Below are 14,830 nucleotides of genomic sequence, written 5' to 3' on the forward strand. Positions count from 1 at the left end.
TTTCTATATTTTTAAAATTACTTTTAAGCCTGAAGGTACTCTACACTATTTAAAAAAAAAAAAAAAGAAGAAGCACCCAATCATCAATAACACTTTATTGTTAACATTCTTATTCACAATTCTAATATATATAATATATAGCATCATAATTGACATACAAAGAAATTAAACAAAAATATATATATATATATCTCCTTGGCTTATTGGAGGTTTAACAATAGGCGCGCCAGTGTTGCACTCTGGGTAATCTAGGCACATTCTGGTGGAAAGGGGAGGATGATACCCGTCAGTAGTTTTGTCACAGGAAGTCAAGAAGTTGCTTGCTTCCTGGGAGAACAAACATTTCTCCAAAGTGAAAGTGTGTGTGTGTGTGTCATACTTAACGTTTTCATTGACATCCAAATGGAAAGAAAAGGTTGATTCATCACACATTTTGTTATAATCCAACATCTGAAGGTGGGGTCAAAATGTATCCAATCACAGAGAAGAATACGTTTAAAAATTCCCTCCTCCTCCCATGCGAGTTAAGTTTAAGGCTTTCGATTGCCACTTGGCTCCAACTGGCACATGAAGAATTATCGATGTGGACAAAAAACAAAAAAAAAAACAAAAAAAAACAAGAAATGAAAGGTTCAAGTGCGGTCAAATGCTTTTGTAGGAAGGAAGTGGCCAAAAAAAAGAAAAAGCGCGTTTGGAGTCAGTCAGTCAGTTGCAGAAGGTCAAGTGGACCTGCTGGCCGTAGAAGGCGTGACTGGAGCGCTCGGCCACGGCCCGGCACGCCGCCTCCTCGCTGGGGAAGGTGACCAAGGCCTCGCCGCTGCACTGGCCGCTGAAGTTGTACAGGATGAGGACGGCGTCCGGCTGGAGCTGCGCGGCGACCAAAACAAAAACAAACAAACGCTCAATAAATAGTGTGCTTGCTCAACACCAGGGGGAGCCCGCGAGTCTGAGGAAGCTCACACTAGGGGCGGGAGGGAGGAGGCGGCAAGGTTAAAAAAAGGTCATTTGGATGCCAGCAGACCACAGCTCACGTTGATTAGTTTGCTTAGTTAGCATAGCTAGCATGCGAAAAGGAGAAATGAAGAAGCCAGAGAGGCAATAGGCTGCGTTCAGGACAAACTGTTGCAAGCTTGCTAAAAGTTAACATAGGAGTGCTCACTCAACACATTAGGAAGTAAGGCCTTCATACAAAAAAAAACAAAAAAACACAAAAAAAAAAAAAACTACTTCATTTTGTTACATTAGATAAAAAAATACAAAATATAATGTACATTATATATATATATATATATATATATATATATATATGTATATGAAAATTGAGTCCTTGCATAAGTTTCTGATTGTCTTCCTAGAAAGGTACACTCCCTGCTGTATTTAAGTACATAATACAGCACTTGCCAGCTGCATTTTTTGAACAGGCCAGCAAGGGGCGCCACCTGTGAGCAGAGTATTTGAATGGAGGCCATGACAGCAGAATTTCCCTGTTTGTCAATCAACACTGCCAAGAACTCGTCCAAAAGGGAAGCAAGGCTCCATTTGGGGAAACATGCAGGCCGACGAGGCGAGTTAGAGAGCACGCGAGCGCCATCAAGCCAAGCAACGTGACGTCAAGCCGCGTTCCGTCACGTCCCGTCACGTCCGGGGCCGCTTACCTTGGGGTCAGCCCCTACAGGCAGAGCCATTCTTTGGGCTGAATCAGACTCCTGGCCTGTTCGCTCATCTGAACCATGTTGCCGTACTCCTCGGGGGCGTACTATACACAGCATCATAACCAACACAGTCCAGTCAGGCTGACGACGGTACATTTACTATCACACACACATACATAATTATGACAAGGTTCTTTCTCACACTGCAAGAGAACACCCAAATTAAGCAAGCAAATGCAAATATAGTGCTACCTTGACTTTCAACTCACCCAAATGATGACTTTTAGTGATAGTGTACAATTTTTTTTTAAAAATGAGGCAATTGTTTGCTTCAAAGTGTTAATTGCCACTCCCAATGAATTGAAAACAACAACAAAAATGTTTATTTAATCTAAACAACTTTCAAAAGTCTGTTTGTTTCAGCCAGAGTTAACAGAATCAATGTTGCAGTAGTTAGAAGCCTTTAACCAACCGCTATTTGAAGAGAAACTTTAACAATATTTTTTATTTACAAACAATGACTGTGAAACGCTTCCTTTGGCTTTATTATATTGCCCCCTGGTGGCCAACGCAGGCACACAAAACGCAGGCACACAAAACGCAGCACACGCTGTTTTGATGAGAACAATTCTGTAGAGTGCTACGTTGTTTTAAACAAAAAAAAAGAAAAAAAAAAGAAAAAGAAAACGTGTTACAAAAATGTGTCGACGTTTTTTGTAGGCGTGGCATTTCCTTTCACTTCAATGGGGAGAGACCATTTGCGTGTGGTCACGTCCCGGAATGGATGAAATTTGCAAGACAAGGTGTATTGATGTCGCCAATAGTGATGGGCATGTGAACAAAAACAATCAACGTGTCACTTTTGTGGCTTTGAGTCAAGTCACAATTTTGCATTCAAGGGCTTCCTTCTCCCATTATTATTATAGTGGCCAGGTCATTTGTAGACAAGCTTTAAAAATGTGTGTAAAAAATAAATAAAAATAAAATAATAATAATAATAAATTTTAATTTTACCATTAGAATACAATTTAAAGGGGAGATTAATAAAAAAAAAAACAGCATTCTGATTAGTATTATGTTTGTGAAATATGAATATATGAATTAAGTAGCAAATAATCATAATAAATAACTCATGCCCATCCCTAGTAGCTGACAGTCAGAAGCGAAGTCAGTTCACACAATTCAACAAGAGTAAAAGCAAATAAGATGGGGGAAAAAATAATAATAATCCCTCCACCTAAAATCCATCCACTCTCTCTAGCTGGTCGTGTCAAGTCAAACCTCAGAGCGCCACCTCATTCAGTCTGGCAGCAAAGTTTTATGGGAGGCAAAAATGGCTTGAAACGAAAAGTGGGCGTGTGGCCACTGTCTCCCTCAACCACTGTAGAATAAAAGCCTCACATCTCCTCAATGCCGGTACTGACCTGGTATCCCTGGAAAAAGCCGAGGATGTCCTTGACGCCGGTGTTGTAGGGAAGGCCCTGCATCCGCACCAGAGCGCCAGGTTGGGGCAGCACCGGGGACGAGGCGGCCGCTGCAGCGGCGGCGGCTGCGGCCGCATGGTGGGGCTGGGCCGCCACCGCTGCTGCCACTGATGGCGGGGCGGCGAAGTAGCTCACTGTGGAGGGGGACACTGGTGGGCTGCGGAGACAGGAGGAGTTTGTGATTTATTTATTTATTTTTACTGAAATAGTTGTGATGGGCATAATGTATCAACGTGTGGAATTTTCTCCATTCAACACACATATGATTAAGTTGGCCGGCATCATGAAATGATTGAGGTAAAAATAATAATTTGCTTGGGAAACTAGTGTTGTCAGCAAAATGTGCACTGCTTGACAGTAACCAGCAGAGGGTGCTGTTGATTGAGTCATTTTCTGGCCAAAGAGGTTGCGATTGCGCATAAATAGAAAGCCTAGCTCGCAGTTTGGTTTGGGGCAAAAAAAGAAAAACAAAAAAAGTGATAAAAATATCATTGTAAAACAAAGAAAAATAATAATAATTGCTTTAGTGAAATACAATTCCTAAAAGCAAAGAAATGACATCATAATTGAGCAAAGAGGTGACGTGCGCACCTGGGATAGTAAGCCGTGTAGTTCATGTTCATGTTCATATAAAGGTGAGGTTGAGGTGGATAGTAGGCCAAGGCGGGGCTGTGTGTGGCCTGATGAGGTCTGGGAGTGGCCAGCAGGGGGGGCTGGTAGAAGGCTGCTTCAGACAAGATGGCAGGTGGGGTGGGGAAGGCGTAGGCTGTTGGGGGAGATAAACCTAAAAGCGAGAGGGACAAACATACGTTACAGAGCACATTAAACAGCCAGCAACTGAAAAGAAACTTAAATGATGATTCAGTTTCACTTTCAAAATCAACCTTTAACGATATGGTATTTTATTTACAAAGCTGACTTTGTCCTTCAGGCCATCATTGTCACAAAAACAAAGCTAAATGGCAGCATGGACATATTTACATACAAACAGCCTCTATCCAGTTTGAGGCTGTGGGCACCTTAGAGGGGAACATAATAAGAAGACGCCAAAGAACACTTACGAGAGAGACTTTTGGTGGGGGAAATCTGGCTACCAATCTAATCTCTACAAATAGAAAGGCGAGTGCAAAGAGCAAAGTGCAGTTTCCCTGCATGCAGTCAAAAGCGGCATCCTCCAAACTCATTCAGAAATGAACACACACAAAATGTTACATTAATCACAAAGCAATTTAAGCATGCCCAAATAATTTCTGTTGTAAAGGAGACTCGCACACTGTTTGAACGGGTCATTTAGTGTTCAGCAAACTCGACTTACAGGGGAGCTTGCAAGGCGGTGGCGAGAGGCCGCTGCGGTTCAAGGTTCCTCCCATCAGTACGATGCTCATCTCCTCCGTGGAGCACTGGAACACCTCCACGTAGCGGTCCTTCATGGTCTTCTTGTGGCACTTCTGGGACACTATAAACGCCTTGTCCGGGGACTTCATCTGGATGAAAGCGTCGCCCGAGGGTCGGCCCTGAAAAGGAAACCAAGCAATCAGCATTGTGCTGAAGTTTCAGATGTGTGATCAACAAATAAAAATTTTAAAAAATAAATAAAGAAAAATCCGGCCACCGTCTCACCTGCTGATTGAGGACCATGTGGACTCCGTGGGGTTTGATGTCAGAGGTGTGCTCGGCCATGAACTCCAAGATGTCTTCGATGCCGGCCGTGTAAGGCAGGCCACGGAGGCGGACGCAATCGCGGGTGCTGCTGGCCGTCGGCAGGAAGGGCGGCGCGGCGAGGACGGGGACGATGGGCGAGGCGGGCAGCGTTGATATCAGAGGGGTGGACAGGTAGCGAGTCAGCACCTAAGCAAGCACAAAAAAAGGTTGAAAGAGGCAAAAACAGCGTGTGGGGAAGAAAGCAAATGAAATAATAAAAATAGCTCAATTGGAGTGTAGCTGCTATCTCGCAGGTAGGTTGGGAAAATAGCTTTAATCAGCTCTTATGAAAAAATAAAGCATCATTGGAATCAAATTTATTTGATAATTTATCATAAAAATAAATATAAAAAAATAAATACATAAACAAATAAATAAGGGAAAACTTAAAAAAATAACAATAATAAAATAAAAACATACACATTAATTTCTCAACTTAGACTGTCCCAACTGACCTGTTGCACCTCCGCCGCAGTGCTGCGAAAGAGCTCGATGTAGCGCTTGCCCAGGATCTGCCTGTGCTTCTTCATGGCGTTCTGGGCGTACTCGTCACAGGAGAAAAGCACAAACGCATCCCCGGTGGGTCTCCCGTCCGGGTATTTCACAAACAGCAGGCCCTCTGCGCCGTCTGTGACCGGGCTCTCGGGGCCGAGGAAGTCCAGGACTTCCTGCGACGTGGCCGTGAACGGCAGACCCCGCATGCGGACGATCACCTGGTTCTCTTTGGACAGGAACTGCGTCACCTCGTTGGATGTGCCTGTTGTCAGAACGACGTATATTTACCTTAGTTTTAGGTACATCTGCTTTTAAATTGGCAGTTTAAAATGTGAAGTCTTGATTATGATCCGACAGTATTTATTGTCTGGTGAATGGTTGCCGGTCCACAAAAAGCATATACATTGTATGAACTAGTCCATGGTGAGAAAGAGGGAAAAAAATAAATAAAAAAAAATAAATAAAAATTGTGGTCCACTTATTTACATTACTAATGTAATTAGTCAAAACTGGTAAATTACACAAACATATGCAAATAATGGCATATGTCCCTGACTGGTTGTTATTGTGAGATTTCAAAGTGTATAACTTTTATTTCCCCCTTCATAAAAGATCTCATCTCAATTATTTACTTAAAAGGCCACTGTGTGTCAATCTCCATCGATCTGCGCTCGTTCCGATTAAAGTCCACTGTGAATTTCTTTGTGAGCCATCTCTGTTGTGTTACTGCTACTCTGTACACCTGAGGCCCTCGGCCCCGGCTTTGTCTCCTCACACCCCCTTTGTATCAGCATTGGGCTGCACTTTGCAGCGGTCGTCAGCCTGCCCCCCCCCCTTAGGGGAATGTGGACTTTGAGGCTGAGCAGAGCAGGTGAGGGTACAATTTCTAGTCTGTGAGGGGTGGGCTGGAGGGAGGAAGAGGTGAGGAAGGGTGGATCGTGTGGGGTGGGGGGCGGGGTGATGTTTTGCTCCTCACAAAGCATCTTTTATGAGTCCAAGATAAGCTGCTGGAGATCACTGGGATGAGGCAGGCACACAGGTAACAGGAGACAGCAAAAGAAAGCTTCCTTTACAGCCGTTAAAAGAGTTGCTCTTTTTGAGATGTGTGTGTGTGTGTGTGTTTAGTTCCTTAGATAGCTTAGAAAAAATTTAAAAAATAAAATAAATAAAAATAGGAGGCCTCTGCACCAAAACGCAAAGCTTTTCACAATGATTCCTCATGCACACAGTACAAAAGGGAGAAAATTTTATATCTGACCTCCAGCAATCTTGAGGAATTCATCTCCTGTGGCCTTGTAGACCTGAAACAAAACGGAGGAAACATCCATTTAGACTTCAACATTCTTTCTATTCATTACACATGATGTAAAAGGACAGCTCTGCATGGACCCCTAAAAAGTAATGTTTTGTCAGATGTGTGACAGTCTAGATACTACCAAAACAAACATAAAAGTGTCTTATTAAATTTGTTGAATGCCTACAGGCTGACTGTGCACCTTCATCTTCATCGTCGGGGGATGTAAATCCCCCCTGAATGTAAAGCTTTAACTCCCATCAAGCCTGGAGGAACCTATTACAACCTCCGCCAATATGGTGCTCAAGTTTCACTTTTCACAGTGACGCGGCCCTGAAAGCAAAGCTTGAGGCTTGTTTAGTTTTTGACATTTTGCGCAGCCTCAAACTGCTTATAAACGTAATGACACAAACACTAAGGTACGCTTCATATCACTATTACGAGTCCAGTAGAAATCCATGTGCAAGCTGACCTCGATGTAGCGGCTGCCCATGTGGTGCTTGTGGCGCTCCAGTGCCAAGTCTCTGTGTTCTGAGTTGATGAAGCGAACCAAGGCCTCGCCATTCCTCCTGCCCTGGGCATTGAGGCATAAGGCCACGCCCCCTCTGAAACAAATCATTACCTTTAAAGCATCTGTTGAAATCACTCCAAAAGTAATGCAGGTTCAATTTAAAAGCCACACTCTTACTTGGCTATATTGAGGCCTTTGAAGAAGCGAGCAATATCTTGGTCTGAAGACTGCCACGGAAGTCCTCTTGCCCTGATTATCGTCTCGTTGTCCACGGGCTCCGTCTTACTGCTGCAGGAAAACACAACGCTGGAAAGTCACTGCTAGAAAGTGTTAGACAATGCAGCAACCCCCAACATGAGCCTTGACATTTATTGCAATTATTGACAAACAATTTCCATCCAAGGACTCAAAAGTGTGGCTAAATTTGCTATTTGACAACTGTCCAGCAAAGCGAGAGAAAAAAAATCAAAACAAAAAAATAAACAAAACAAACAACAACAACAACAACAACAACAAAAATAGGAACAAATAGTGTGTCCTAAGGTTTACACTTACCATGTGCCAGAATCAAATTTGTAATTCACTGTCTCCACACAGGAAAAATTGTGATCTAAATAGAGAAGAAATGAGGAAAATCTATCAAAAATACACCACCAAGCTAAAGATTACTGCTCAACAAACATTCTTCCTGTTGACGTTCAGGTCAGGCGAGTTTTCCTAAAACAAGCGAGACAGGTTGTGTGCCAAAAGCGACAATTACGTGAACCCAAACAATCGGGTAGTCGAAGCGGGTTAACAGCTACAGCTAAGAGCACTTTAATTATGTTCTCATAGCAAGTTGCGTGTAGCTTATTTCGACGATGTAATGATGTTACCAAGAGTTATGGATACTTACTGTAAGGTTCAGCCAGGATGCAGAGGATCAGCTGCACCATGCTCCTCACTTCCCTCACTCCCATCAGCTGTTCTGACACCGCAGCTAGACCCACATCTGCACGCTCAGTTAAAGTCATGGTACTATTTTTACTTTAAATTTACTCATAGATCTCAAAAAATGACCAAACATTTGTTAGCGAATTCAAGATTATCCCTATTTAATTGTTATCCATTTCAGTTGACCATAAAAACCCCCAAAAAACAAAAAGATACGTTCTAACATGGAAGGGATCTCCAGCTTGTTTGCAGGGCCGGCGTTGGGGCAGCATTTCTCAAACTCTTTTCTCAAGTCCACAAATGAGAAGAAACACTCGGGAAGGACCAGATTCTGTGTAGCAAGATGGCAGAAGGAATGCTCAGGTACAAGACAGTATGCCATGTCAAAAGCATGCAGGAGTCACATGAATACATAATGACAGGAGTTTAAAATGACATGTTATGGTTTTGCAGAATGGATTTATTGCTATAAGGCAGTGCAGCAAGGCTGTCCTGAACCAAAATATTTTCTTTGGTATTTAGTGAAGGCGCTCCGGTTACAAAAGCTTTTTTTTCTTACATAATATTGCACCCTGATGTAATATTTTAGAAGCACTCCTTTGCAATGCACAAATTCAAATGTGTACGTTTAACATTTATTCCTGGGATCTATTAAAGGCTGTGGAATATTCGCTACCGGGGCACAAAGAAAGAAGGAAACCAACTCTTATCATTTCATTTACATTCATCCAGAGTATTTTATCTGGAAAATTATCAGCTGGCATTTTTTCCCGGCACTCGTCTCCTGCTTCTATTTCATGAACCAGTAGGGGCACAAAGTAAAACAGCTGACGGGATGATTTTTTTTTTTTTTTTTTTTTTTTTTTTTTTTTTGAACATTGTGCAAACTCTTACCTTTTTAGAAGCCTCAGGGTGAAGAGCCTGTCGGATGACCAGGGGACTGTTGACACAAAGAGTGTAAGAGCTCCTTTTGAGACACTCCAATTCCGATGTCACAGACTGCTGAAACTGCAAAACCAAACAGAGTCAAAAATGTAAACTGTAATTTTCTCCGATAATGCTCAGGCATTGCTTGTAGTCTATCAGTAACTCTAATTATTTTTACAAAGGAACATTTGCAGACAGCTCTAAGAGCTCTCATCGGATCGTACAGTATGTATCTAGTGGTAACTGATTGACTTTTGTAGCACAATTATTATATAGTTTGAGTACAATTCAACTGCTGTGCAAACAGCAGTGACAAAGAGAAAAGTGTGAATTAAATAAGGGACTTGAAATTGAAGGTCAGACAAGTGAAGGTGGTGTTATGTTTGAGGTTTGGATTGCGTGCATTTGTCGTCGCAAACGAGGCTCGTCTGACAGGTTTGACTGTTTGTCGAGTGTGGGAGGGGAGCGAGTTCGGCTCATCAAGAGGCCATACAGGTCTAACCTGCATTGTTTAAGTTGATGCTAACACCCAGCCCATAACACCAGCATCCCACACATTTGTGTTTTATTTAAACTCAGATACACACAATTACCATGTTGTGTCAACCTGATGCTATTTAGTACCAACATAACATCCTGCATCATACCAATAGCTGTTTCTAATATTTTGGATACAGTACTTTTTAAGGCCATATAAAGCTAAATCACATTTAGAAAAGCAATAATAAAAATATTGTGACATTTGTAACTGACAGTGTTGATTAAAACATGTTTTTAAATTTTTAGTGGATTGTATTTGTCACCTTTTTTAAACTTCTATTGAATCTTCACCTTGTTTAAGATTTCCAATTTGGGCCATAAGTTCACAAAGTTTAGGAGCCCCTGGAAGGGGCCCTGGATAGCAACAGCTGCCATCGGTGACAACATAAATTAAGGCCCGATGAAACTGGCTGACAGGCAGGAGTCTCACATGTGCCACAGGCTACATATGACTGATAACCAAGTATTACAGGTGCATGTTTGGGCCCGTTTCTCAGCGTGGAAAATGGAGGGCCACGAGGCAATGTCAAACATCTGCTAACGAACGAGGGGAGTAGTTTAAAAAAAAAAATAAAAATCACTAATGAAAGAGCATCATCAAAATGTCAATTCTACTATTAGCTTGGTGATCATCCTCACCAAAAAAGATTTTACACTGGGCAAATACAAGTGACAGATCTTATTTAAAAAAAAAAAAAAAAAAAAAAAAAAAAAAAAAAAACCATTCTCAACAACAGGGTCACACCCTGACTTCTTCCCATTCAAACTGAACGAATGTGTTCAAATCTTACACTAACCACAACAAGAGAGAGAAACAAAAAGACACAAGCCCGTGAGTTTACCTCTACAATAGGCCTATGCATAAACATTTAAACAGTGGAACAACCAAGTCCAATGAGATTTTACTAATTGGAATTTAACATATTCTTAAATGGTATGACTATAATTTATTTTTTTTTTTTGCAACACTCCAAAAGAAGGTCCGCCATGTTGCATTTTACTGCATCACACATGAACTATGTGAAGAAGAGCTCTATTGAGTAAGCAATTAAGATTTCCTCAACCTGTCTCAACAAGGATTGTTAAGAGAAGAAGAATGTAAGAAGAGAAGTAGTAAGCTGACTCAAACAATACAGGCGCAGATTTGACTCCAACATGCTTCGACCAACTAAAAGGTATTTTCACAATTGAGGGGGAGGAAACGGCCTTTGAACGTGGCCCTATCAGAAGTCTCTCTCCAGTAGAGCGCTTTCATGCAGAGGTGAGAGGAAGGGTGTTGCTGGTGGCACCTCAGCAAACTCCGATAAGAGTGTCAGGGTGTGTCATGGAAGTACTTAAGTGCTAAAAAGGTATCAATAGAACCGCCACAAGGGTATGATTATTGTTGTTGCTTTTAGGATCAAACTACCACAGCCAATTTAGTAGACAATCCTACCCTGACTGTTTTTTGTAACATAACTTTTTGCTTAAAACTGCATTTCAAGCGACAGTGTCAAATGTATACTGTGAAAGTATTCTTGTAAATAGCATTCATTTTGAATATTATCAAGGGTAAATATTAGTTACTTGAAATATGAATGTTTACAGTAAAGCACAAGCCTTTCTGAACTTTACACAAGCAAATGAAAAGAGCAAATTCAACATCCAAAAATGTTGAAACACGTCAATTTTTTTTATATATATTTTATGACACACCAAGTAGAGATTATTCACTGTTTGCCTGTTGATTTAGTCTCAAGATCCTCGTGAAGTCAAGGTAAGCTTTAGCATCTTGCAAAACAAGGTGGTACAGTATTGAAGGCGGTGAAGTGATTCAGTTTCACCCTAAGAATAAGGTGCATGCATCAACACAGGCTGTGACACGCTGTAAATGTGCCAAAGAAGAAACCAACTTCAGGCCACATCACTATAGGCGTGTTCCTAAAACGACAATAGATAATTAAAGCTGTGACGTCTGACTGCGAACGTAAATCGCACATTTCAACACTACCACCACTTGCATCAGCAGAACAGGTTTTAAAGTCTTGCGGTCAATAAAAAGTCCACTTCATGATAAGTTGGACTAAATATGCCCATTCTTTGTCAGAAATCAGTCAATACAAGAACCCCTCTTACTGCATCTGGATAAACTGAGTGCCAAGAATCTCTGGTTAAGAATGTAATGTTGGGGTAACATGGCTGGCTAACAATTAAAGTCCCATATTCACTGAAAAGCATATCCGTGTCCAAAATAAATATAATTATGAGAGAAATGGATACTTAGCAGTATGTTGTTTGTTTTGCATGCAAATGGCAGCTGCACAATCACTGAATAAAGTAGAAGCAACTTTTTTTCTTTTTTTCTTTTTTACAATATGTTACATGATGCAGCCCCACTGGTCTAAACACGGTATACTGATTAATATTGCCTACATGGATTAAGAATTAAGCAGCGAAATTCACAAATTTTTATCCATCACAGGGGGCAGCCATTTTGCCTCTTGTCGACTGAAAATGACATCCCCGTTGCTCAGGTTACGAATATCGACCAATCACGTTTCACCTGTTTCTTGAGTTTGGTCAGGTGACGTTGGTAAGCCGAGCTGTGATTGGTTGTTAGCTGAGCCCGAGCAACTGATGTCACTTTCAGCCAACAGAAAGTGGCAAATTGGCCGCCCTTTGATATGGTTAAAAATGGCTGGATTTTGCTGCTTAAGTCATATTATACAAAACACTATCAAAGTCCTATGTTTAGACTAGTGGAGGTGCATAGAACTTATTCTTGTAAAGAACATTATTGGGTCAACTTCCCTTTAACAAACTGAATTGGTTGTAAAATGATCAATTACTTTTAATTTGGTCTTCCCTTGGTGAAAGAGGGTAAAAACAAGCTTTGTAAGGACCAATAGCAAGAGATTAATGGGTGACACAAAGGAATGAAAAGACCCAAGTCAATGCTTGGGTTAATATTTGAAGGTTCAGCACACAAACTATCCTAAGGTAACCAGCCTTGTTTGAAACGTTAACCGTCCTTTTGCATTTCACTCTGAGCAAGAATACAAAGCAGGACTAGCATTTAAGCCCATGACAGCATTATAAACACTGGCAGGGGTGGCGAAAGGAGGACCCCGTGCAAACAAACACTACTGCAAGGTTGGTCAAAAACATGCTTGACAACATAAGCATTATTGGCTAAACACACACACTGACAAGGAGCAACACAAGCAAATTGTATCTAAAACGCCCCATTTAAGAACCCCCACGCCACCATCCCCTCCCTTCTCCTCTGTCTGTCCTCCAGCTAAGGGAGAGGTGCGGTCGCAGGTAAACAACCTACCTTCCAGATGTCTACAGCATGCATCAAGCCGAGACAAGACCGGACCTGCGACTTTTCTTAATCTCCAACAACCTCGGGCGACACGAGCTCCTGAACTTCTACACTGTCAGAATACCAACCCACCCCCATAAAAGGCCATCAAGGAGATTTGCGGCTCTTGTATTACAGCTTAAACAGATCTGTGCACTGAACATGACTAACAAGCTCCTCAAATTATAATACTGTAAAGTGGATCCTGAAAAATGAAAACATCCCAAAACTCATACAAACAGATGGACAATGCCAAGATCGTTTGTACACTGGGCGTTAAATTTTTCTCAGCATTAAATTCAACCGAGTGTTGAATCTTAATGTCAATCGTGTTTTTCCTCATTTTTACACCAAGTTGTATAACATGTAGGAACATGTAACTTATGACAATGACTGTATAGGCAGTAAAAGTTATAAAATGGCAAAAGTTTCAGTTTGACCCTGGAGTACCTTATTACCTGCAGCCAACTAATAACTCCGTGGTCCTAGAAAAAAAACTTGAGTTCCATTGAAAGGTTCCACTGCATCTCTGGAGATGTGCTGCATGCCAGAGTCAGCTGAAGATGCTCAAGGGTCTTCCAGACTCACCTGTTGCAGAACTTTATCCAGGGGCTCGGCATTGACGACGTCGTCCGAACTAAGGCCCGTCTCCTCTTTGCACTGATCTGCAAGCTCCAAAGTGTCTGGCTTGACAAGACATCTGTGAAGCTTGCCCACCTGAATGGAACAATCTTTTAGCATTTCATGCCTCGGTAACAAGAGACAAGCTACTTATAGCAGGTTACCCTCCCATACAGGAAATGGACATTTAAGAAATAAAAATGACAACGTGGTTGCAAAGGAGAACTTATTAGACAAGGGATGGGTTGACATGGAAAATCAAAAAGGTGTGTTTTTCCTCCAATTGGGTAAAAAGCGGGAAAAAAAAGACAGAAAGAAAGAAAAGTACCCCTACCCCCTCCCCCTCGTGTGCCCGCTACATTTGAGCTGCACACCTGCACAGAAAGTGGGCTAAAGAGCTAGCATTAGCACACACCGTGTTGATTTATGTCAAACAACAGTTAACAGACACGATACCGAATTAAAATACACACACGCACACTCGAGTACAAGAAACCGGACGAACGAACGAACGGGCCGTACCTTTTTCTCACGTAGGTCCACAATTTGCCACACCAAGAGAATTATTTCCCTCTCATCCGAACCCAGTTTACCCCCATTTGCACCAGCTGTTGCCCCAAAGAACACCACCAGAGTATCACTGTGCGAAGCCATCAGGGACCACAAGGGTAAAAACTACAATTAAAGCAAAGATTAAACTAAAAACAACACGAGGGTTCACCTTTTTCCAAGTGATAAGAGGAGCGACCAAAAAGGTCTGGAAACTCAATTGAGGTAAGGGGAGAGAGAGAAAAAAGAAGGGAGATTTATTTTCAGAGGGAGCCACGAAGGAGTTTGCGGCCAGTCACTCTACCTGTTGCTGTACTTGAGAGCGTTCTATCCAGCGATACTGGTTTGACTGGTAAAGAAGGGTGGAAATCCGTGTTTCGTTCACACGAACTCCATAACAAGCCTGGGAGGGTTTTTTCCCTTCTTCAGTTTTTTTTTTTTTCTAGTCACCTGTGTGTGTCTCAGCCCTCAAGACAGACGAGTCCCGCATGAGTCTTATTGGCTGTTTCACAAAGGTGAGGGCGGGACAATGAGGCGTATTATGTTATCTGATTGGTCAGTGGCGTTGAACCAGGAAGTAGCATGACAAAATGAGGCTGTGAATGTGAACCAAAAGCCTCCTATTCCCGTGGAATGTTGAAGATACAGTGAGTAAGAAACACACACAAGAAAAACAGCGGCTGTCACTGAAAATTCATCTTTTATAATTAAATTGAACGTCTATGAAGTTTACAAAAGTACTGGATGTGTAAATTTATATTAAATAGATATTGATAA

At 41.8% G+C, this 14,830-nt stretch overlaps 1 protein-coding gene across 3 annotated transcripts; it reads right to left on the reverse strand.

Moving 5' to 3' along the window:
- Nucleotides 1-80: 80 nt before the first annotated feature.
- Nucleotides 81-14,489, reverse strand: esrp2 (epithelial splicing regulatory protein 2). Of its 3 annotated transcripts, XM_077519854.1 has the most exons (17): nt 14,358-14,489; nt 14,027-14,179; nt 13,472-13,600; nt 8,965-9,078; nt 8,287-8,401; nt 8,033-8,128; nt 7,693-7,747; nt 7,315-7,425; nt 7,099-7,231; nt 6,591-6,633; nt 5,293-5,594; nt 4,757-4,984; nt 4,452-4,650; nt 3,728-3,920; nt 3,077-3,293; nt 1,656-1,756; nt 720-867 (listed from the first exon to the last, which is right to left on the reverse strand). In XM_077519854.1, exons 2-16 carry the CDS (start codon nt 14,156-14,158, stop codon nt 1,670-1,672), a joined length of 2,154 nt encoding a protein of 717 aa, XP_077375980.1. In that variant the 5' UTR covers nt 14,159-14,179; nt 14,358-14,489; the 3' UTR covers nt 720-867; nt 1,656-1,669. The 3 variants fall into 3 exon arrangements, with proteins under 3 accessions (XP_077375981.1, XP_077375980.1, XP_077375979.1); XM_077519853.1 differs by having other exon boundaries at nt 14,027-14,455; XM_077519855.1 differs by lacking the exon at nt 1,656-1,756 and having other exon boundaries at nt 81-867; nt 14,027-14,455.
- Between the last annotated feature and the right edge of the window lie 341 nt (nt 14,490-14,830).

This window comes from Festucalex cinctus, chromosome 4 (genome assembly GCF_051991245.1).
Source record: "Festucalex cinctus isolate MCC-2025b chromosome 4, RoL_Fcin_1.0, whole genome shotgun sequence".
In the NCBI taxonomy this organism is placed as follows: domain Eukaryota; kingdom Metazoa; phylum Chordata; class Actinopteri; order Syngnathiformes; family Syngnathidae; genus Festucalex; species Festucalex cinctus.

What these genes read in the sequence shown, in the direction of transcription:
- esrp2 (XM_077519855.1), bottom strand. Translation starts at nt 14,158, where the DNA reads ATGGCTTCGCACAGTGATACTCTGGTGGTGTTCTTTGGGGCAACAGCT. An exon ending in TGGATAAAGTTCTGCAACAG is followed by an intron (nt 9,079 to 13,471) that starts GTGAGTCTGGAA and finishes TTGGTTTTGCAG; the next exon opens with TTTCAGCAGTCTGTGACATC. An exon ending in ACCGCCTTGCAAGCTCCCCT is followed by an intron (nt 3,921 to 4,451) that starts GTAAGTCGAGTT and finishes TCTCGCTTTTAG; the next exon opens with GTTTATCTCCCCCAACAGCC.